Source organism: Xenopus laevis, chromosome 7S, assembly GCF_017654675.1.
Source record: "Xenopus laevis strain J_2021 chromosome 7S, Xenopus_laevis_v10.1, whole genome shotgun sequence".
Lineage (NCBI taxonomy): Eukaryota > Metazoa > Chordata > Amphibia > Anura > Pipidae > Xenopus > Xenopus laevis.
In genome coordinates this window covers 60,524,690-60,547,415 of record NC_054384.1, presented here as the reverse complement: position 1 = coordinate 60,547,415, position 22,726 = coordinate 60,524,690, and the positions used below count along the sequence as shown (strand labels likewise).

General features: G+C 38.0%; 1 protein-coding gene across 3 annotated transcripts in view; it reads right to left on the bottom strand.

Annotated features, from left to right (window-relative positions):
* fli1.S (Fli-1 proto-oncogene, ETS transcription factor S homeolog) overlaps window positions 1-22,409 on the bottom strand; it is a 53,418-nt gene extending 31,009 nt beyond the window's left edge. The window contains exons 1-2 of one of the 3 annotated variants that reach the window (XM_018226877.2): window positions 21,846-22,409; window positions 3,859-4,070 (exon numbers count right to left, since the gene is read on the bottom strand). In XM_018226877.2, coding sequence (XP_018082366.1) covers window positions 3,859-4,070; window positions 21,846-21,878 — 245 coding nt within the window. In that variant the 5' untranslated portion in view covers window positions 21,879-22,409. 3 annotated transcript variants of the gene reach the window in all.
* Window positions 22,410-22,726: the final 317 nt, after the last annotated feature.

Below are 22,726 nucleotides of genomic sequence, written 5' to 3'. Positions count from 1 at the left end.
AAAAATGTTAATGCTTACTGGCAATACAACTAATTCTGCATATTAAAGAACATATTCCTCTAATAGTAGCAAAGATCTGCATCTTCAGTGTCTACTGGCAATGGAGGCAGTTGAAGTGATATGGGTGTTACATACTATATAATCATGCTAAAAGGAAATCTGGATCTTTTCTCCATACTTTCTTCATGGTTTACATTTCTTTTCCTTCACTATAATTTAATATTGAAATATTTTATTTCTCTATATGTGGTAGTTGATCAACCCACAGCTGTAATTTGGTCGGGGGCTACCCTTGGCACCGAACCAAGGGTAGCCCCCGGGGGGGGGGTCACTGGCTCTTTAACTGTTCTAAATTGATGCATTTACTTGATACATTTGTTATCTTTGTCCCTGCTGAGCAGAGTCCCTGAGTTTCATTAAAGGCAGCTGTTAGAACTGATACAATAGTTACTAATATTCCACAGTATTCCACTGCTGAGAAATGTATCAACGTAATGTAGCAAATTGTAACAGTTCAGAATCTGCTCCTGGATCACTGAGCTGCCAGACTGAAACACCAAACAGGAATATTAGACTTTAAGCTAAATTTGGGGAAAATGGTAAAAAATAAATGATGGAAAGCAATTGAAAAATTACTTTCTTATGGTGAAATTAACTGAAAAAAGTATTTGTAAGGGGTATAACCCCTTAAAGAAATATCTATAGATTTTTTTTTACTGCATGAAATAGGGCAATCAGTGACACAAAAGTAATTTCACATTTCCAGCTTCCAGGTTCTTCTGAGCAACAGTGGAAGAGAAAGAATCAATCAAAATATTAGCCCACTGATATTCTGGAATTTCCATGCATGTTTTTTAATTAAAGATTCCATATTTGTATCAATGAATGGACTGTATGCTGTTCTGCTAGGTATTTTAATTTATTATGTTTATTATTGGGAAAGCAGTACATATTGTTATACCACTGTTACTTGGCAACTGTAGCTACATCACCTCAACAACTACTATATACAGTATATACAGTATAGATTAATGTGCAATCAGTCTGTTTCCACTTACCATTGCAGACCACTATTCTTAGCTTTACTACCAGTGTACAAATCTGGTTGCTGCATGTACATTGACAAGGGTTTTTTTGGAGGTCAACGTAGTTCAAACCACTTCACAATGCATTACAATAGCCAGTTGTTATTGTCATTAGCAACAGAACTGAACAGTTTTGCTTTATAGAAATAAAAGGGGGATTTTACTTAGTAATGTGTTTCTGATCTCTTGTGTGGGTTAGCAGTTCATCTCTAATTTTTTCCGAATGTCTGTGCAGGGCTGCCGATGCTGCAAAATGGATATAAGATGTTGACTAACATATGTTTGAATTTAAGTTTTCATCTTTGGCTACTGTTTTTCCAGGCAGCAGACCAAATAGCTCATTACAGTCCCTAGAGGATATGGAAGATAACTATTTTGAGGGTGTAACAGAGGTACAATTGTTAGGTAGCAGCTCCCATCTTACACATGTAACCAGTTACAGCACACGTGTGTTGGCATTTACAATTATGTCTTGTTACACAGAGAAATGCAACCAATTTCTGTTTGGGTATTCCCCTCTGTGTTGAGTCAAAGCATACATAAATAAATACATACAGTACACAGAAAAGGGTATATTTGCATCATGAACTCATGAGTTCACAATAGTTGATAAACTGACCAATAAGAATTAAATTATAAATATAACAAAGTGTCTGTGTTTCTCATTTTTTACACTTCACCAAAGTTTTAACCTTCATTAAAAACTTCACCAAAAGTTTTATTCCCCTCTGTGTTGAGTCAATACATAAATAAATACATACAGTATACAGAAAAAAGGTATATTTGCATCATGAACTCATGAGTTCACAATAGTTAAATGATAAATGTATATATAACAAAGTGTCTGTGTTTCTCATTTTTTACACTTTACCAAAGCTTTAACCTTCATTAGTATCTATATGAATTATATAAGTCCAACAATATATGAAATTATGTACGAGTTGTGAATATCCTGTAAAATGTTGCCATCAATCATAATCACTGCTTAGTGATATACTGTACTGACTCACCAAAATGTATGTGTGTTATGGTAAATACCCACTTTTCTACAAAAGTGTTTCCAAAAGGGTTGAAAAATAGTTGTACAAAGACACCATATTAAATATTAAAACTGTGAAATGTTAATTTTTTATATTTATGTAAAAGTATATGCTTTTACATAATAAGTAATATAATTTTCAATTAGATGCCAGCAACACATTTGAAAAAAGTTGGGACAGGGGCAACAAAAGATTGGAAAAAGGTGGGCCACACCAGCCCAGACCTACTCCCCATGGCTGCTGCACTCCTAGATTTCCCCACATCCAGATTGTTAGCAGAACAGAGCAGGTGGTACGGGGGAGGTGGTTTGTGGGCAGGGTGATGGGCCGTGGAGGTGACAGAAGGGGTTTCAGGGTCGGGCGGGCCTGATTTGCCAGCACCAGTGGGCCCTGCCCCCCCTCAGTCCTAGGCAGATATCATCCCATTTCATTTTACTTACTGTATATTTTACAATGCCACTGTATATTTTACAATACAATAAAGATACTTGCTGTATAAAAGTAACATTAAGGCCTACAACACACGTAGCATTATCACTCAGAGTCAGTAATTAAATCAATCTTTCTTTCTGTCACCTCTACCATCATTGCCTGTGCTGGCAGGTAAGCACAATCGCTGCACACACTGTAGCATTTAAGAGAGATGCAATGCTGTCAAGACCAGTGTATATCACAGACCAGAAAGGCTCAATGAGTAAAGTTAGTAAACTACACTTTTGGGCAGATTTCCTGATTTTTTTTACACGCATTGCAGACTTTTTCTTCCAACAATTCCAATGTTACTGCAGTCGAGCTCACTGTTGCATTCACTGCAATTGCATCCAACATGTAAAACGAACACAGCTGGGGTGCACTATTTTAGCAAATCAGACTCACTTGCACTGAGTCTAAGTTTGTTAGAGTGGATATTGTTTCATATTAGGCGCTAGGCAGAAGTTTGTGTGTTATTCACTGAGTCTGTTGCATCTATTGATGCAGCTTTCAGAGGGTTCCCCTGCATAAACAGATGTACTTCTGGCAATTCAGAACAGGAGGTTGGATGAACTCAACTGCATGTACTCACACAGAACACAACTATTGGAAAGTGCAAGGAGCATCTTTTTACGCAAGTTTCTACAAAGAATTCTTCCCTTTCCCACAGCACACAACTCTGGAAAAGAAAGCAAGGTGACAGGGAAAACACTTTACAGAAAGGCTGTGCAAAGTACTGGACAGAGTAAAAGTTACATGGAAACATGTGTGTGGTAGGGAAAGAAATTTAACTTTTAGGGGGTTATTTACTAAAACATGAATTTTTCATCCTTCAATAAAAAAAAGAAATTCAACCAAACTCCCAAACCTTGAATGCCCTTAGTTTATCAATAAAAGTTCTCAAAACAACAAAAGTTCAAGATCTAATCGCTTGACTTTTTCTATTGTTGCTCTGTAAACTCAACTTTATTGACCTTTTACTCTGAAAACTCAAATTTATTTGATCATCAAATGAAAACCAGAGCAAACAGCCTAAACTAATGAGAATTCTGAAGGTAAAAAACATGTTCCAATTGTTAAAGGAATCATCTGCCATTGACTTTTACATGATTTTGACCCTCATGGTTTTAGCTGGAGTACCTCGGATGGGGATATTTAGCAGCTTTGGAGCATAATAAAGAAAGAAAAATCCGCCCATCACTAATCACAGAGTGTACAAGGGAATGGCTTGGCATGTGGAGATCTGAATCAGTTAATCTCACCTGGATCCATTCATGTGCTCATATTCCCTTTTAATGTTAACTCGCATAGGTTGGTTGATCCAGTCCTGCTGAGGGGGTATGGGGTTAATTTTGTGGGGCTGACCATACTCGGGGTTTGCTGATGCCGTCATATCAGCCTTGGAGAGATGAGATGATGCTCCATATGCTGAGTCAAAAAGTGATTGGTCGTCACTCACCACAGACAGAGCTTCCTGCAAAAGAATAAAGAAATCACACTAAGGAAGTTCATGCTGAGCATGCACATTTTAGAGAGAAGGTGCCGAAATTAAATTAAAATATATTTCACAGAGTATATACAGAAGATCCCAAAAACTATGCCAGTCAATTATTACCAAAGAACTATAAGGGGCCCATTTACTAAGGGTCGAAGTGAATTTTCAAATTAAAAAACTTTGAATTTCGAAGTAATTTTTGGGTACTACGACCATCGAATAGGGCAAAATTCGATTCGCATTAAAAAATCTTCAATTCGAAAATCGAAGTACTGTCTCTAAAAAAAAACTTCGACTTCCACACTTCGCCACCTTAAACCTGCCGAATTGCTGTTTAGCCTATGGGGGACCTCCTAAAACCTCTTCTTTGGCTAGGTTTTTAGAAGTCGAAGATTTTTTTTGTACGATCGATCAAACGATATTTACTTCGCTCGAAAACGGCCATTTTCAATCAAAAAATTCTTTGGCTATCGAAGTATCAAATACGATGGTCAAATTTCGACGTTTTTTAACTTCGAAATTCGACCCTTAGTAAATGTGCCCCTAAGTGTTTAACCAAGCAGCTTGCTTCTTCCTAAACCACTTCTTCTGTGTCCCCTGCCCTTCAGATTTAGCAAAGAATGCTGAACTGCACAGATGCAAGAACTATATATGCATTGAACGATACTCATTGGTATTACAGTATGGCTAAGAGTGTACACAACCATGTGAACTGTCACTTAGTAGTTACATAGTAAAACAGTCACATGAAGAATGGGCTATTTTTTGTTGTTTTGTCATCATATGCAGCAACTCGGTTACATTTTTAAAGAAAATCTAAAGCCAAAAATAAATAGGGCTATAAATGCTTTTTTATTTATTTTATATGCCAAACCTGTTGCACCAGCTCAGAGGTTCAACAACCCTTATAACATTAATGATTGATTACTTCAAGATTGTAATCAGGAGTTCCCCATTTAAGATATTGATAGGCCATATATTACAGTACATGCCACTTGCTCAGTGTACACTGGCCTGTTGTTTAGAAGTTTAGCTTAGCAATCATTGCAAACCATCAAAACACTAGCAGAAAAAAGGGGTTATTTCTGTTATAGAAGCTGATGGTGCAGGACTGATTATTGTGATTTGGAATGTACTGACTTCTATGTTGTCATGTAATGTGAATCTGAATTAATTATTAAACAGCCTTGTATCTGAAATTTTATATTATATGCCTATCGTATACTGACTTGGTCCCGAAGCTTATGTAACAGACAGCAGCCCAAAGCAAAGTCTGCAAAGCAGCAAAAAAATATAAGGTGCTACTGAGGGCATCTACCTAGAACAGAAACCCAAAATGGAAAATGATGCTCTTCTGGCCAAATTCTTAACTGAACTTTAGTTTTCCTTTCAATTAATTTCAATAAATGTTCAGGTAAAAAAATACATTTCTTGGGTGATCAGCAGGTGGCTCCTTTTTTGTTGAATCACAACATCATTATACCTCCCTCTGGTGATTGCTCAACATAATTTCAGTATTCAGTGTCATCTATGTCCTCGATAAACAGCACAATAATATCACATAATTATACAAGATCTATCAATACTAGTATAGGTTTAGCAGCATCAGGCTGCCAAATAAAAATATTTATTTCCAAAGCAAATTGTAAATAAACAAAACATTGTAGGCAATATTCATTACAGTAATGCTAGCATGAGTTCCATTATTCCAAGAAACATGCCATAGTCACTTTAATCTCTGCTATTCCAATGATTCAATATAGCATAAAGGCCTAAATTATTTTTTTGTATGTTTGTTTTAGGGCAACTCGGCTGCAGGATGTGGATATTACCTACAAATTCGAACAACAGTTACAATTACAAATAAAATGCAATGAAAACAGAAAATACACTATTCAAGTTGCAGATGGCAAATTCGAAATTACAGTAGGTGGTAGTTATGTAGTCTAATAAGCAAATGCTCTTATTCCTTTGAAAAAAGGTACATTAAGTTGCCAGTGGGACAGCCAATCAGAGTGCAATGTCTGGCTTTCTCCTTCATGTCTCCATTACGTGGAACTGACACAAGGCCTTTTGTGTAGATTTAGTCTGTGAGCTGTTTATATGGCCCATGGGATATATAGGCTTCAGTCAGTGTGAAGACTTCTTTTCACATTCCTTCCAGAAGCACAGCAAGAACAAAGTTTATTTCAGACGAATGGACCAAGTGTAAATGCTGTCAACATGAAACTATGCAATCATTCCAAGTTGTTTTGGAATCCTTTCTGAAACTTTAGGTAACCAATAGGTTAAATTGGTAACTGAATATCTGCAAAGACCTGCTTGCAAAAGTTATACTGTAATATTATAATATCTTACAGACATAACTCATTAGAGGTCTCCAAGCCCTACTGTTTTTCCTAAGAAGGGATTATCATCAAATCTAAAAATATTACCTTTTAATAAATACCAACCAGTATACACAAAGCAACAGCAGAGAGAGCATTTCAGACAATACAAAACAACGAAACAAAAATCAGAGATAAAAAAAATAGATAGAAAGATAGATACAGTAGATAAATAGATACAGTAGATATATAACAGCCTACGTACAACTAACATATCCTTTGTACACAGAATATATATTCGGCCTGTTTTTTAATTATTTAAATAAAACTATGCTTTTAAACTAAACTGCCGATAGGTTCCCAGTGTGCACTCATTTACTTTGGAAGATATATATATATATATATATATACAGTCCGAAGCTGGTGCACTCGTTACACAAAGGTAATGCCTGGGTGCTGGTTAGAAAAAATCATCTGTAGTGCACAAAAGAACCGCACACACAGGTCTTTGTAGTCTACAAAGACCTGTGTGTGCGGTTCTTTTGTGCACTATATATATATATATATATATATATATATATATATATATATATATATATATATATATATATATATATATATATATATATATATATATATATATAGCATGGGCATAGTCTACAGCACTTTACAAAAATAGTTCATAATATTTATTTATTTGTTTATTGCTTAGAAAATGAATGTAACCCTACAACATGTAGAATGCCAATTCTTTATGATGGCCAGATCACAACAATATCGCTTGCTTTTCAGATGATGAACTACATTTTCAGAGTGTTCTACAATTATACAGTACTAAATGGAATTATAATATACTCATATTAAGTTCAGAATTAAACGCAAATATAAAATAGAGTATTAAAAGTTTGTGTAATAAACTCTGTTACAAAATTATATAACTTTACTAAAATAATTATTGTTTGTATCATAAATGTTTTGTAAAATGTGATATCATAGACGTAACAGATGTTGATAATCTGTTATAAGATTTTAAAAATGATGTCACAATAAAATAATAAAATCAGGGGTTGTTAAGGTGACATGCAATAGCACTCATCAAACCCCATGATAATTTCAGTGCAGGAATGTTGCCAATCCTAAATTGAAACGTTGCATGCAGAATAGATGAATAATAAATATCTGGCCGAAGCAACAATTTTAGGTTTTCACCACTTATTGGAAACATCAGCCTTTATTTACTGTCATAGGTGCAAAAATGCATACATGCTTGTATGTGTTACATTTCCATACACTTAAGTAGTTGCACCTTTGTTTTTGTAACAAAAACAACAAAGTGCCTGGTTTTATGCCACCAAAATACTGTGCACACTGAGGGGAATGTAACTCGTACCATACCCAACGTGCTGTAGATGACACAACCTTTTTTGTATTCAGAAGGGACTTGAAAGAGTGAAAGGGCATTTTAAAACATCCATTCCTCGTTCAATGCCTATGGAGTAATGTTTAATGGTGTGCATGTTCCTGTGCAAATGTTTGGCAAAAACAGGAAGTTAGGCTAGTATTTTTAGAAGTTAAACTAGCTTCTGCAGCTTTGATGCTTGAGATTGTTATTTTGATACTGCAAACCACAAACGTCAGTTGAGAATTTTCAGGACTAATTGAGTCTGTGGTTGATGGTGTCTTTAGGACCTACAGCTAATAATGCTCCAGTTAACAAAGAGTCTTTTAAGTAATAATAATTTAACTAAAAGACAAACGGCAGTTTCATTTCTGTCAAGGTATATTGATTTCCTAGTAATGCAGTAATAAAAGCATGTAGCAGGTACCCATACTATAAAAGAAGGTTAACATTAAACAATTATAAAAGTAAAATGAAAGTTATTCTAAAATACCAAAAGCCACAGTTGTCAATTTACAACTGAACAGAAAAAAAGGGACTAGGACTGCCCAGCAGGAAGTCCACAGCTAGATGTCACCATCCAATGCAATTGTACTGAGGTGAACACAAGGGGGGTAGATTTATCAGTGAAGTTAGAGATCTCCACAGTCTGCAGAGTGAAATATTGCCTCTCTCCATTCATTTCTATGGGATTTTTAAAGGCGTATTAATCAAAGGGTCATAGTGAAATTTCACCTTTTGATAAATACGCCTTTAAAAATCCCATAGAAATGAATGGAGTATTTCACTCTGAGGACTGTGGAGATCTCTAACTTCTTTTATAAATCTACCCTTATGTTTTAGTCTAACTCATTGTTTTACTATTATCTGGCCCTCCAAGACATGTTATATCAAATAATCAGTCCACTTTATGTAAAACCTCAATCCAAACTCCATTTGCAAACACATTTATGTTGTGCTTTAGCAAGTTGTTTGCTTACAGCAAGCAGATTCACTTTCATTTCCATCTATAATTGGGGAAATGTAAATTGAATATATGCAGTGTGCTGAAACAAGAGATAAACTGCATTGAATTGAAAACTTGCAGTAACAAAGTTATCATCAGATGTGTGGTTGCTAAATTAGGCCTAGTTTGCTCTTCCCAAACTATTTAATTAATTTCACAAAATTCATTTAATAGAATTAAATATTAACCTGTGTGCTATAAATATTATCTTTTTAAATAATTATTGGCACAGTATATAAAATAAACATTTGTATTAAAAGATATTATTGTGAGCAGTCAAATTGATTGTCTCTGATTAGGTATTTATTATATGATCCAGCATGATACAATCATTGGTTAATGGCCAAAGCTACAGTTGAATGTGTTTATAGATAATGGCTCTGCAGAGGGAATATAACAGCTACAAAGTCACATGCACAAATGCAATTGATGTACAAAAAAGCATTGTCTGATGCACACAGTGATATATTAGCCTTATAAATTAATGCTGAAATATACTGTTTCATTTTTTTGCAGTACTTCCTTTATTCACATTAGAATGGAAAGCCAGTAGATGAGGTTGGAATGTGAAAGGTATGTTCTCAATAACCATCTAATGCTTTCTAAGCCAATAATATTTCTGTTGTTTGGTCAGAAGTTAATGTTTTCGTGCGGGCTCCTGTACATCATTTAAGCTGTTTTGTAACTTAGTTATTTGGAAGTGGTGTGAAATTATTATTGTTGATAAATAATATATTAACTTGATACATTCCTTATGTTCCTGTCTAACATGTAGGGGCCGATTCACCAAGGGTCGAATATCGAGGGTTAATTAACCCTCGATATTCGACTGGGAATTAAAATCCTTCGACTTCGAATATCGAAGTCGAAGGATTTTAGCGCAAATAGTTCGATCGAATGATCGAAGGAATAATCCTTCGATCGAATGATTAAATCCTTCGAATCGAACGATTCGAAGGATTTTAATCCAACGATCGAAGGATTATCCTTCGACCAAAAAATTTAGGAAAGCCTATGGGGACCTTCCCCATAGGATAACATTGACTTCGGTAGCTTTTAGATGGCGAACTAGGGGGTCGAAGTTTTTTCTTAAAGAGACAGTACTTCGACTATCGAATAGTCGATTAGGCGAACGATATATAGTAGAAGTCAAAGTCGTAGGTCGAAGTAGCCCATTCGATGGTCGAAGTAGCCCAAAAAACACTTCGAAATTCTGAGTTTTTTTACTTCGAATCCTTCACTTGCAGTTAGTGAATCGACCCCTACCTGTGTCAGTATATATTATAGTATAACATTCAGCAAATACTATTCAATCACTGCAAGTGTCAAGGTCCTTGTGGTAGCCATGTACATTTCAGCTACACATATAAGACTCTGGCCATGCTGTGCCCATTAGTGCTCTATCCTTTGCATCGGATGAGGACTCAATAATAAAGTAATAAGGGATGATCCCGGGGATGCTGCCGCCTGAGCTGCTTAAAACATCAACGTCAGAGTGGGTCAAAGGAGGACTGCATCGATCTAGTGGAGCTGCCGCCTGAGGCAAGGTTCTCATCTTGCATCAAGGGCCTACCCAAAATCTGGTCAAAAATTAGGCAGATTTGAAAATCCAGGACCAAAAAATCAGATCAACCTGATATGGCAAAACCCAATGATGCTAAACAAGCAAATCTTTCAGTTTATGGCAACCATTAGATGACTTACTTGGTGATACATACCAAAATAATCCTAGAAATAATGTAGTCCAAGTGCAGCAAAGGAGATGCACATAAGATACACCTATAAATACCATGTTTGCAAAGCTTGATCTTATTTACAGGAACTAAATGTGGCACTACAAACACTGCAGTAGTTGTTTTTTTATTTTGGAATCAATCTCCATGAACCTTATTTCACTATACTGTATACACCAGAGCTATCTAACTGAAAGTCTGAATGCAATCTAGGGGTCAGACATGTGGAACGCAACATGTTTTTGCTCCAGCTAAATACCATATTGCTATAAAAAAACAACGTTAACTATATATAATAGGTACGATTTCAGATGATGAAAATAAAGTTAAACCATATGCTGAGTATTAAACATACATTATGAGTAAAAGAACAATAAAGACTCCTGATGTAGAACATACTGTATCAGCAAATTGTGTAATTTCTAACAGGTGATGGTATAACACTGTACCACGGACGGACACTAACAAAATTACTGAACATTCGGCTTCTAAAACAAATATTAATTTCCAAAATAGAGTACAAGTTCTCCTAAATGTTTCAACCCATGGTTAACATTGTAAAATCCAATATTCACAGTGTACTGTAGTCCTGATCTGAGTTTTATGAAAATCTGGTTCTGTTGTATACAGCTTAGTAAACCTGAACCTCTTATCTTTTCACTTTAATGGCTTGACAGCAATGGGATGGGACTTGGAAAAAGAGGGTCAAATATTTTCTTTGTTCTGCACAGGAAATAGGTCAGGAAATGCTGTATGTGTTCTACCGGAAGTCTCGTTTGTTCTGATAAAGAAGTGAGGTTGCTTTGGATGCAGTTAGATTTTAGTCATGTACCAGAACTAAGGATATTTTTAATTAACTGTATTCCCTAACTGCCATTAACCCATTTGATTTGATTTAATACCTGCACAGTACAAAATTAAAGACCTAAAGTCTAAGCTTGGCACTGTCTGCATTCAAAAATGAATTCAAATGTAAGCCCTTTTTAATTAAAATAATATGCAGTCATGTTAGCATGAGACAACTAAATAAACTTTAGAGTGGATATATGTTTCCTTTGCCTATGTTTTCTACCAGTGGAAAAATGCCACACACAGTAGCCCAGCACTTGAAATCTGGGGGGGCTGGGACAGTGACCTCAAACCTGTGGCATAATTAAAATGGCCTGCCCCCCCTCTCAAAAGAATTTTGCCACACAGTATCTACTTAACCCAGCCACCCACTACTAAACCCAGCCACCCACTACTAGACCCAGCCACCTGCTACTAAACCCAACCACCCACTACTAAACCCAGCCACCCACCAGGGCATCAGTAAGCAGATAGAAGAGTGGATGGGGAGGGAGTTCTTTAACAACTTTAGAGGAAACAGACCAACAGACCATGCGGTCCGGGGGCCCCCCTTTCATCTGTCCCCCACCCAGACTGCTTCCTCTATAGTTACGCCCAATGCCCCAAAATAAATTGTGCCTTTTCTTAATTGCAGGCTGGAAAGACAAAGAATAAGGAGGCTAACAACAAAAAAAAAACAAAAACATAAAAACGAATGAAAATGAAAAGTCAATTAAAATTTTTGTTATAATGGGTTTATATTTAACTTACTATACCCACATTTAATGAAAGTCAAAACGTTTGCCTAGGTCTAGTCACGCATAGCAACCAACAAGATGGTTGTTTTTAAACAGATGAGTTGTTACTGCGACCTGCTGATTATTTTAGGTGACTAGACCTATAGAAGACATTGCATTTTACATTAAACCTAAAAGTTAATAAATTCATTAAGGTAAACTTCCAGTTTAAATCATTATGAAATCCGAATTGAGTATGGTAAATATACCCATGCCAGTAGACCTGTCCACCCAGACAACATAATGTGGAGGGAAAAAAGACAGGGTGCGAGTCCACAAAACTTTTAGCAAACCACAGTCCCACACCCATATTTAAAAGGTCATGTCTAGGTTAGCATTAAGGAAAAATAAGGAACGTTCATTTTACAATAGTGTCAAAAAAGGGGGAAAATTCCAGTAAACATAGACATATATTCCGATACTGACAATAACAGAATAAATCTGGCATACATTTAAAATGCTGCAAAAGTGCTCAGTGCACTGTTTTTAAAATCTCAGTATATGCAAAACATGAAAAACCTGTATTAGGAAAGAAAAGAAGAGGTTGCAAATTGCAACTCACCAACACATGAACTGAAACTGTTTTAAACTGATAAACCATTTACCACAGAATTAACCTTTACCAATTACTTTACATAGTGAACTTCCCAAAACTGGTATTTGTGGTAGGACTACTATTTAGAAATGGACTTGAATAAAATGCTAAAAAATTGCAAGACAGTGATGTTCTTTTTTCCCTCCATATATGGGTGTATTAATGTTCTGAGAAATATGAACAGGACTGCCATCAGAAATTAAGGGATGCCCATGCACTATTACATGTCCCAACGCACATACACGGAATCTTTCATGAAGGATTTGTCTGAATCTACACATGAGGGTCACAATGTTAAAGCACCATTATTTCTTCCAATATTACAATGTGATATGGCTTTTAAACATACTGCTAAAAAATAGTGATTGAAGAAGGGTTTCTTGTACAACAGCATAAACTGAAACATTAAATCTTAAATGCCTTAGCAATAGATTATAGGGTTCATGCCCAATGCCCCACACAGTTTGCAAAGTCCAAAAAAGGCTGCAATCTGGCATTTGTGTTATACTTTGCACAATGTATGGGCATTGTGCAAATAGCCACAGGCCTCTGAGCTCTAAAATAGTCCTATGGACTGCACTTTGAATCAAGTGTGATTGAGATGAATGGAAAATATATAGATAGATAGATAGATAGATACTGTAGATAGATAGATAGATAGATAGATAGATAGATAGATAGATAGATAGATAGATAGATAGATAGATAGATAGATAGATAGATAGATAGATAGATAGATAGATGGTTTATAGATAGATGGTTTATATGGTCTCAGTATTCCTTAGTAATGACCAACATTTATAAATGTACAGTACTGGGTGAAGTATCCTTATAATTTCCTATAATTCTGAAGTCACAGCCACAGATACGCTAGAGCTACAGTATATCGCAAATGCCCTCTGTAAGCACCAATTGCTCACTGTAAACACCATTTCCCTCTCCATCTTTTGTATATGTTATTGGTTGCTATGTATGTGTAACCTGCTTTTCTGTTGCACCGACCCATGTGACCATCTGGCCTGCCCACTCAGCCAGCCTAGGGATAGTCACTGCAGCAGGCAAAACAACATGAACACATCAGGCAGCGATACCATAACTTTATAACATTTTATTGATGTGCACCTGTCTGGGGCCCAGTAAAACAGTAAGGAAACACTGCCACTTTTAGGTACATCAAAAGGCCACCGACCTCTTCTGTGGAGCTCATGCACTGAGGAGGTATCAGACCAAATGAAAGAACATACAGGGGGGATTAGGGAAAGTCCTTTCTGCTCAGTGTGTGGCTATGATTTTTACACAGAAGTTGGCTGGTCTGTTAACTTAATTAGAATCTAATAAACAGTAAAACATACAACTTACATCATATGTATTATACATATGTAATTCTGTATGTTCTTTGTATAAACCCATATATTTTACAGCGCTGTCGAATATGTTGGCTCTCTAAAAACACATGTTAATAATAATAATAATAATAATAATAACAATTGATTCTTCCATGAAAGAAAGTATAATAAAGTCTGCAGCTGTCAAACAAGGAAACCTGTTAGTTTTACAAGTGTTGCTTTATACCAGCAATAGTAACAGTGACAAACTAGGTTGTCACCAATGCCTTTATATTACAGATAATTGGGATTTCCATATGCATGGACACCCGCCTAGCTGTTCTGTAATAAATGCTAGAATTTTATGTAGTAATAAAGCATGTTTGCCATACCAGTAGCAAATACATGGAATAGTATGTAGTACTGGCGTGCAGTACCTTTAATTTTAGCTATTTGCACTGTGTACAATGTACCCCAATGTTGTATGGCTTTGGATACCTTTTAAATTATTGAAACTTGTCTACTGATGAACCAGCAGCATTATTTGTTAAATTTTTTGCAGAACTGATTTCCCTACCTTAAAATGATACTGGTACAGTATGTGTCTATCAGAAGTATAGCTATAGGGCAGCAGACCCAATAGTCTTTGAGGGGGACACCAGGCGATGGTGCTTGGTATGAACCCTCACCCCCAACTCAAGCCAGCACATGAACTGTGATCCTTTGCTGTAAATGTGGACACATGTTACTATCACCATTAGTAATCTAGGGCCCTGTAAAATACCCACTCTTGTGCTGGAGACATGCTAGCAACATAGCTAGCAACAGCACCAAGTGCCTGTAGGGGAGATATCTTTGCTACACAGGTCTGCTGCAGAAGGGATTTTGTGTAGAAGCTACGCCTTTTGCTACACAAAGGAATATTTATAGTTTTTTAACTTTTCAAAAGCATGCTTCAATAATTGTGTGGGAGAGATATGTGACATATGACAAATCATAATCAAAACATGTCTCCTAAAATCCTTGTTAAATAAATTATAGTTTGGGTTTGTCATATATTTAATTAACAATTTACTAACTATAACACAATATGTTTAGTAAAATCAATTACTTTAATACCTAACCCATAAAAAAGATTTTAAAGCAGATCCAGATTATTTATATCGCCATGAAGGGCATATGCAAGCAATTTTAAGTCCATCCCAATAGAAAAATTTTGCTTGGTTTTACTTTTTTAATTTTCTAGTAAATTGAGATTTTATCTTTCTTTCTCAGTTGAAATTTTCTGTACACGTTAGTCACAATGGTATTGACAAGTGAAGCTTTTTACAATCATCAAAAGTTTTACAGTCTAAGGGTTTTCATATGGGATGTATCTCATTGCTTAGGTTGGCCGTTGCTGTATCCTGAAATCAATGAGAAGTGCCAAAAATGTAAACAATGCTAAAAGTAGCAACAAACTATGTAACATTATTTTAAATATGTGTGAATGGTGTTTCAGTAGCTTCAGTCAAACTAAATAATTGGGGATGTTGCAAACACATACAGATACCCTCCAAATCATATAGTCTGATCACAATGGATCCCCTCATACTTTAGCTTCTATTTAAATGAGATATGAGAAGATTCTAGATATTGTATTTATTATTAGTTTTACATTTAATTTAGATACCTTTGTTACTATACATTGTAAAACGTGTCATAAATGGGAAGAACCACTTGTTTGGCAGTCACCAAATAACTAAATCTTTGCTAAGTTCAGCCAGCAAAATGGTGGGCCACACTTGGCTGATGCAATTTTTTACCTCTTGGCCAGAAAGCATGTCATATTCCAGCCCCTTGCAGACCTATTGGGTCCACAACCTGATAGGATCCTTGCCAACACAACTTTCCATCTTATATTTATTGGAAATCCAGTTAAATATAATCAGTGGAGACTGCAGTTTCACAGACATGGTTAAGGAGTGGCTGAGCTGGCAGTGTTGATCAGTGTATGATCAGCTCAACCCTTACATTCATGGACAGTGACAATTTATCAAAAGTTTATTTCACCTTAAATATATCCTAAATTAAGCAGAAAATGGTAGAACACTTACAGTATTTAATTTAGCTTATAAAGGATATCCCAGGGTAGATCCTAACACACTGCTGCATCTCTGAGTTACATTGCTGTAGCACAAGGAAGTATGCACCTGTCTAAAATTCACATAATTGCACTTTCCCACTGTACTTGATCCTACACTAAGATTTTTTGAATCCTTAGGGCTATTCCACACGGGGAGATAGCGACGCGTTTGCGGTCGCGGCGACAAAGCGCCGCGCCAGTCGCCGCGACCGGCGCAGGCGACAGTTTTGTATGGGCGCCTATGTAAAAACGCCTGTGCTAACCACACGAGGCGATGCGCTTTTCAACAGTCGCCTGAAAATGCTTTTTCAGGCGACTGTTGAAAAGCGCATCGCCTCGTGTGGTTAGCACAGGCGTTTTTACATAGGCGCCCATACAAAACTGTCGCCTGCGCCGGTCGCGGCGACCGCAAACGCGTCGCTATCTCCCCGTGTGGACTAGCCCTTATTGAAAGCAAAACCAGCCTATTTGGGTTTATTTGATATTTACATGAATTTATGGTAGACTTTAGCTATGAAGATCCAAATTACGGAAAGATCAGTTATCAGGAAAGCCCCAGGTCCCGAGCATTCTGGAAAACAGTTCCCATACCTGTTCATGAAAGGAAAAGGGAGGCAGGTTTGCACATACTGTACTTACATGAAGACCCAATAGCTCTCTCCTTTACCTGGATACACAAAGCTAACCATAGGACAGCAGAATAAATGCTTACCATTACCATATGTCATCCATTTGTCATCAGAGGATCCTTAAACGTGAACCCATTTGTTTCTAGTCATGATTGTGGCTTGCCAGAATACCACACTTGATGTACAACATAAATCATTTAATGAGTCAGGAATTCCTACTGCACAGATGAAGCAAGCAGAGTTTCAAGTTGGGTGCATGCTTGCATGAGCAGATGCTACTGACAGATTTTGACATTAAACCCTAAGTAAGTTCCACAGAACGTATAGGCCCATAGATGACTTTGTCAGCCATTATATAGTAACAGATGCTGAGATTATGTTAGTAAACAAAACAAGGCATATTTTAAGATATTAAAAAGTTGGAGAGTTCCCTGGGGGAGGCAGTGTAATAAATTGGCTAACCTTTTAACCTGGGCAAGATCACCTAGTCTATAAAAGTGGGAGTTTGCTTGGGGCTTCAGTGGCGCAGTATTAATTCTGTTCCCAGGTGTTCCTTACATGGGTTTGGGCTCAGCACATACAGTATGCATTATGGTAATTCTTGGAAGTTACAGTGTACTGTACATGCACAGGGGCGATCCTGGCCCCTCCGCCGCCTGAGGCAGCAGCAGTTGTTGCTGCCCCCCCATCCCCGTGCGCTTACCTTTATACACCTGATGGGGTCCAGGGGGGTTCACGAGGGCAGAAGAAAGGGCCAGTATGCTAGCAGAGAGCCTTACTGCGCTCTCTGTGCTAAAAGAGTCGAATTTCCTCTTTGAAAACCAAAAATGTGGCTCTTAAATTACCAGGAGCTGCATTTTTGCTACCCCTGGCACCTAGTGAAGCGCTGCCACCTGAGGCGACAGCCTCAACTCGCCTCATTGGCGAAGCGCCCCTGTACATGCAACCACCCCAAGCCACTGAAGGAAGCAGCTATAAGCAAAAGAAAAATTGTGGCATCACACCCACAGAGAAGTACCCTTGTTGCTACAGTCCCATCCACTAAAAAAAAAAGATCACTGTACTGATAGAAAGATCATTGATTAAATATTGGCAACAATAAAAAACATCATTAGGTGAATCTACTTTTTAATAATCAATAACATATGCAGAGTTACTTACTTCAGAGATTTATTAGTGCAAAATCAGCACAGCAGATAATATAAAAAAAATGTGAATATCAATATAAAAGCATTGCATCATAACGTACCACAAGGCAGTGTCTTGCTCCTGTCTGCATGCCTCATATCAACCACTCCCTCCATATGGGGTATGCAGACGGGGGAAGAAACTGCCTTGTGGTATATTAAGATGCAATCCCATTATATTGATATTGACATTTATTATATCATCTACTGTGGTTATTTTGCACTAATAAATGTATGAAGTGAGTGTTTATTTATCTACTTTCTGGTTACTGAGGCCCATGATCACAGCAACTGGATAGCCTTTTTACATTTCAGACTATCGAGAGGATGATTAAAAAGCTAAAAGAAAAAAAAAGAATATTGGAAAGCTATGTATTTTAGAATATTACTCCAAGTTCTGTTGATAGGTTAAAACCTCCCTGCACAATTCATATGCCAAAACTACTCATACTTATTCACTTGCTGCACTTTATTTCTGAACTGCATTTTCCAGCAGGTCAGCAGCTTTCAGTTGAAAATACACAGATCAAAAGTGCTCCCCACCCAAGGCATGGAGACAAAATGCCACTATAAGCAGTTCAGTCTGTGGGCTCTGCCTGTTAGTTGACATAGGCAGACTACTTCATGTTTCCCACCCTGTAACCCCTTCCATACCTGCAGTGCATTGCGAACACAACTACTAAACACATTTTCTCCTCTTCAAACCCTACAAACATTCCCATAAATTAATAAGACTTTTTAGCATAAATAAATGAGATATAAAAGATTAATAACATGGATAAAGGGGTTGACTAAGATAATTAGATGGAAAAGTGACTGCTGTAGCTTTATAATAGTAGTTTTCCAGCCTAGATCTAGAGAAATTACTTTTGGCAAGCTATGCTTTTGGTAAAAGCTACCAATTAATGGAAGTTATTCAGTGCCACAGTTATGACTGGCAAAAAGATGTGTAAGTTTGTAAATGCAAAGTTATTTGCCAGAATTTGTAGTAGTAGCGTAGTAAGTTGATGATGTCATGGCAAATTTTCATTTTTTTTCATTTTTCGGCAAATATGCCCCTAAAAGTTAGATGCTATAGGAAAATAAGGACTGATAGACTGACATATGATCTGTATTTTGCATAGGGATGCACCGAATCCACTATTTTGGATTCGGCCGAATACAGAACCAAATCCGAATTTGTATATGCAAATTAGGGGTGGGAAGGGGAAAACATTTTTTACTTCCTTGTTTCATCATGTGATTTCCCTTCCCTGTCCCTAATTTGCATATGCAAACTATGATCCGGATTCAGTTTGGCCGGGCAGAAGGATTCAGCCGAATCTGAATCCTGCTGAAAAAGCCTGAATCCTGGCCGAATCCGGAACCTAAACCTGGATTCGGTGCATCCCTAAATTTGCATGACAAATATAAATATAGGATAACTAAAAATCCTGAATATGTATTTTGCTAAGGCATGATAAACAAATATATATAGCTAAAGTAAGCACTGCAGCTATGTGGCTTCTGTGTTTAGGGATTGAGTGAGTTGAGGGGTGAGTGGGAGGCCCCAGAATGACACAGCTAGAATGGCTAAAGGCAATTGGATAATGAGATGTGTATATGCAGTACAAGTACATCATATGTCCATTTAGAATATAAGATTAGTATAATGTAGTGGGGTGTGCAAAAGAGGCAGAAAGGGATACACCTATACAGAACAGGACAAAGTAAGCAAAACATGAGAATTTAAGAGGTGGAATTGAAAAAGGACAGAGAGGTGTTAGTAAAGTGAGTGACAAAGTTAAATGTGTCCCCATGTAGAGCTTGTGGAGTACATCAGTAGAGGGCTAGCAAACTCGGAGGAAAAGAGGCATGGGGACAGAGAAATGGGGGAAATATAAAAGTGCACAGAGCACAGAACTGTACAATGGCGGGACTGTGATACCAGCAGCAGCAGCTGATGAGCCCGATGACTTGCCTTCCACGGGTCCCAGCTGTGTGCCAAGCGCTGCATTTAGTTTCTCTGCTTCACAGGCAACTTGCCTTGCGCACCTCCCTCCTCTGCCCGTTCTGGGTACCGCTGCGCCTGGCCGGGCCTACTTTTCTCTAGGTACCTCGTAATTACGGTAATTACCCTTACTATTTACAGAGATAGGATGCCACTGAAAACGCGTAGTGCAAATGGAATGAATGAAGACAAGTGGGTAGGATATACCTGAAACCGTCTAAAATAAGAACTCTGCTACACATACCTGCAAATCCCCTATACAAACAAGATTAGGTTGCACTGCAGGCTGCAGCACAGTTATCTCTCATTATAGCGCTGCTCAGATATGTGTTTATTTGCATCGCCCTCACTGTAACCGCAGTTGCACAAGATTTCTGGCTCCTTCCTATTGCAGCACATTATCTGTGTGGGACAGGATGGAGAAGGGACTGAAGAAAATAGAGAAAAGTGAGCAAAGAAAACACAAGTGACAGCAAATGATTAGGGAAATGTATTGGGCAGCGAAGAAATGTGAGGGATACGAAATAGTAGAAAGGGAGGGAGTTTAGAAGAGAGAGAGTGGGAAATGACATGAAGGCAGGCTAGAGTTAAATTACTGCTGAATTGAGAAAAAAAGAATATGTGGGTATGAGAAGGAGAAGAGAGAGAAAAGCAAATAGGACTGATGGAGTCAATGTGAGGAGGAGGAGGGTTAGGATGTTGGAAGAAGGTAACAAAAAGAAGAAAGAAAGAAAAAGAGCGAGTAATGCAGTGTATGTAGGTTCCCTTACTAGTAGACGGAGAGAGCGAGCACACGGAAAGGCAGCCTTCGTTCCTCCCCTTACCTTAATGGTTCCGTCCATGTGTCTGTGAGTTGAGCAGAGCCCGATACCTTCCCACACATTGACCCGGCTGTTCAGTATCCCAATGCCTAGTCTTCCTACCAGGCTTCTCTCTCGGCCGGGAGACAGACACACACAGACAGTTACAACCGGATGAAACTTTTTTCAGCTAATTTTGGGAAGTGAAGTCACTGGACTTTGTAAGGAGGAAGCTGTGAGTTGTTGCCTCCTGCTCCCGACATGACACACACACAGGATATTTGCCATAGGAAGATAAGGAAAGAGGGAATTGTTCCTGCGAGCGGGTCCTTTCCTGGTTCTACACAAAATAAACACATTCTACCAAGTTGTTTGTGTTGAGCCTTCCCCGGCCTTTCTCTGGGCTCCGCTCTCACATCCCTCTGATTCACTGACACCTCCTCTTGGATAACTTGCCTCCTTCATTTGCCAGTGAATTTAAAGATATACTATAAACTAATCATTAAACCCAATAAGACGGAACTTAACCAAATTCCCGTATATTATTCCCATTTTGGCAAAAGTCGCAGAGGCAGGTGGAAAGATGTAGGTTGAGGTAGACCCAGTGTATGAAGCTAGACATAGTGCTAAATCAACAAACAGCTACAAAGACGACAGATTGAAAAACAGATGACAAATCGGCCGATAGATGGATCGTTCAGCAGGCGCAACACTGGTCATTTTGTTTTATAAAAGTATTGCAGAATCAACACTATGATTTCCTTTTCCTTATTTATTGTACCTACCGTGTACCTGATACCTTGCAGTTACATTAGTCTATAATCATGTAATGACCGCACACATATAGATTCCATCCAATCGATGTAGGCTGATTTTCCCTTTTCTAATGAGGAAAAGTTTGGGCTGATCGATTCCCGCCAACAAGTAGTAGTGCCATACGTAGCCAGGAGCATAACTGGCTATTTGTGTTTGGCTACACCACAGCCCATTACAATACAGGAGCCGGCACCCACCTTCCTGTGCTCTACTAGTTTCTTGAGGTGCATCCCTGCGAGGAATGAGGCTCTAGATTAATCCAGTGCTGGGGCCTCTGACCGTGGATGGAATGCAATCCAGAAGATATAGATCCACCAGGTATATTGATGATGTGAGGGCACAGAGCAGTGAGCCCTCTTTGGATGCAATTTATGTGTCCATTTGCCAGTAGATGTAATCCCCAAGTCTGGTCTTAGTCCTGCTCTCACTCTCTTTCTTTCCCTCTTTCCCTTTGCCTTATTATTTTTCTTTCTCTCCCTCCCCCTTGAAATTAGCCTCATCAATTCAAGTGCAATTTTCAGTGCAGATGTAGGGTGGGGGTTTGCTGTAGGTTAAGGAGGGAGGCTCTGTCTCCATGTAGACTGCTAAGGGGGAGAGAAGGAGGGGAAATATGAAGGGTACTCACACCCCCTCCTTCTGTCTGCTCTACAATCCAGGGGTCTGCATCCAATGTCCCCAGAGCCTACCACATCTGGATGCTGCTTGCGGGGTCATTTCTCCCCTTGCCTGGGGGGAATGGAGTTCCACCTCCTATAAAATCAACTTTAACCCTTCATTCACTACCCTGCACCCCCAACAAACACTTTCTAGATCTAGGATCGTTCTCCGTGTTGTCTGGCACTTGCTTTGGTGTCTGAACCCCTCTTTTCTTTTCTTCTTTTGGTTGTAGTTTTTGCTTTAGTTCTCACTACCTTCTGACCGCACCTGACAATCTGGTGTAGTTATGGTTAAACTAGGCTGCATGTAAAGGTGGGGAATTGGACATAAGCTTGCAGTATATATAAGGGGTGGGTAGAATGGGTCATATACATACTTGCAGACAGGTAGCATTAAATTAACTAGATTTTTTATGGGGCCA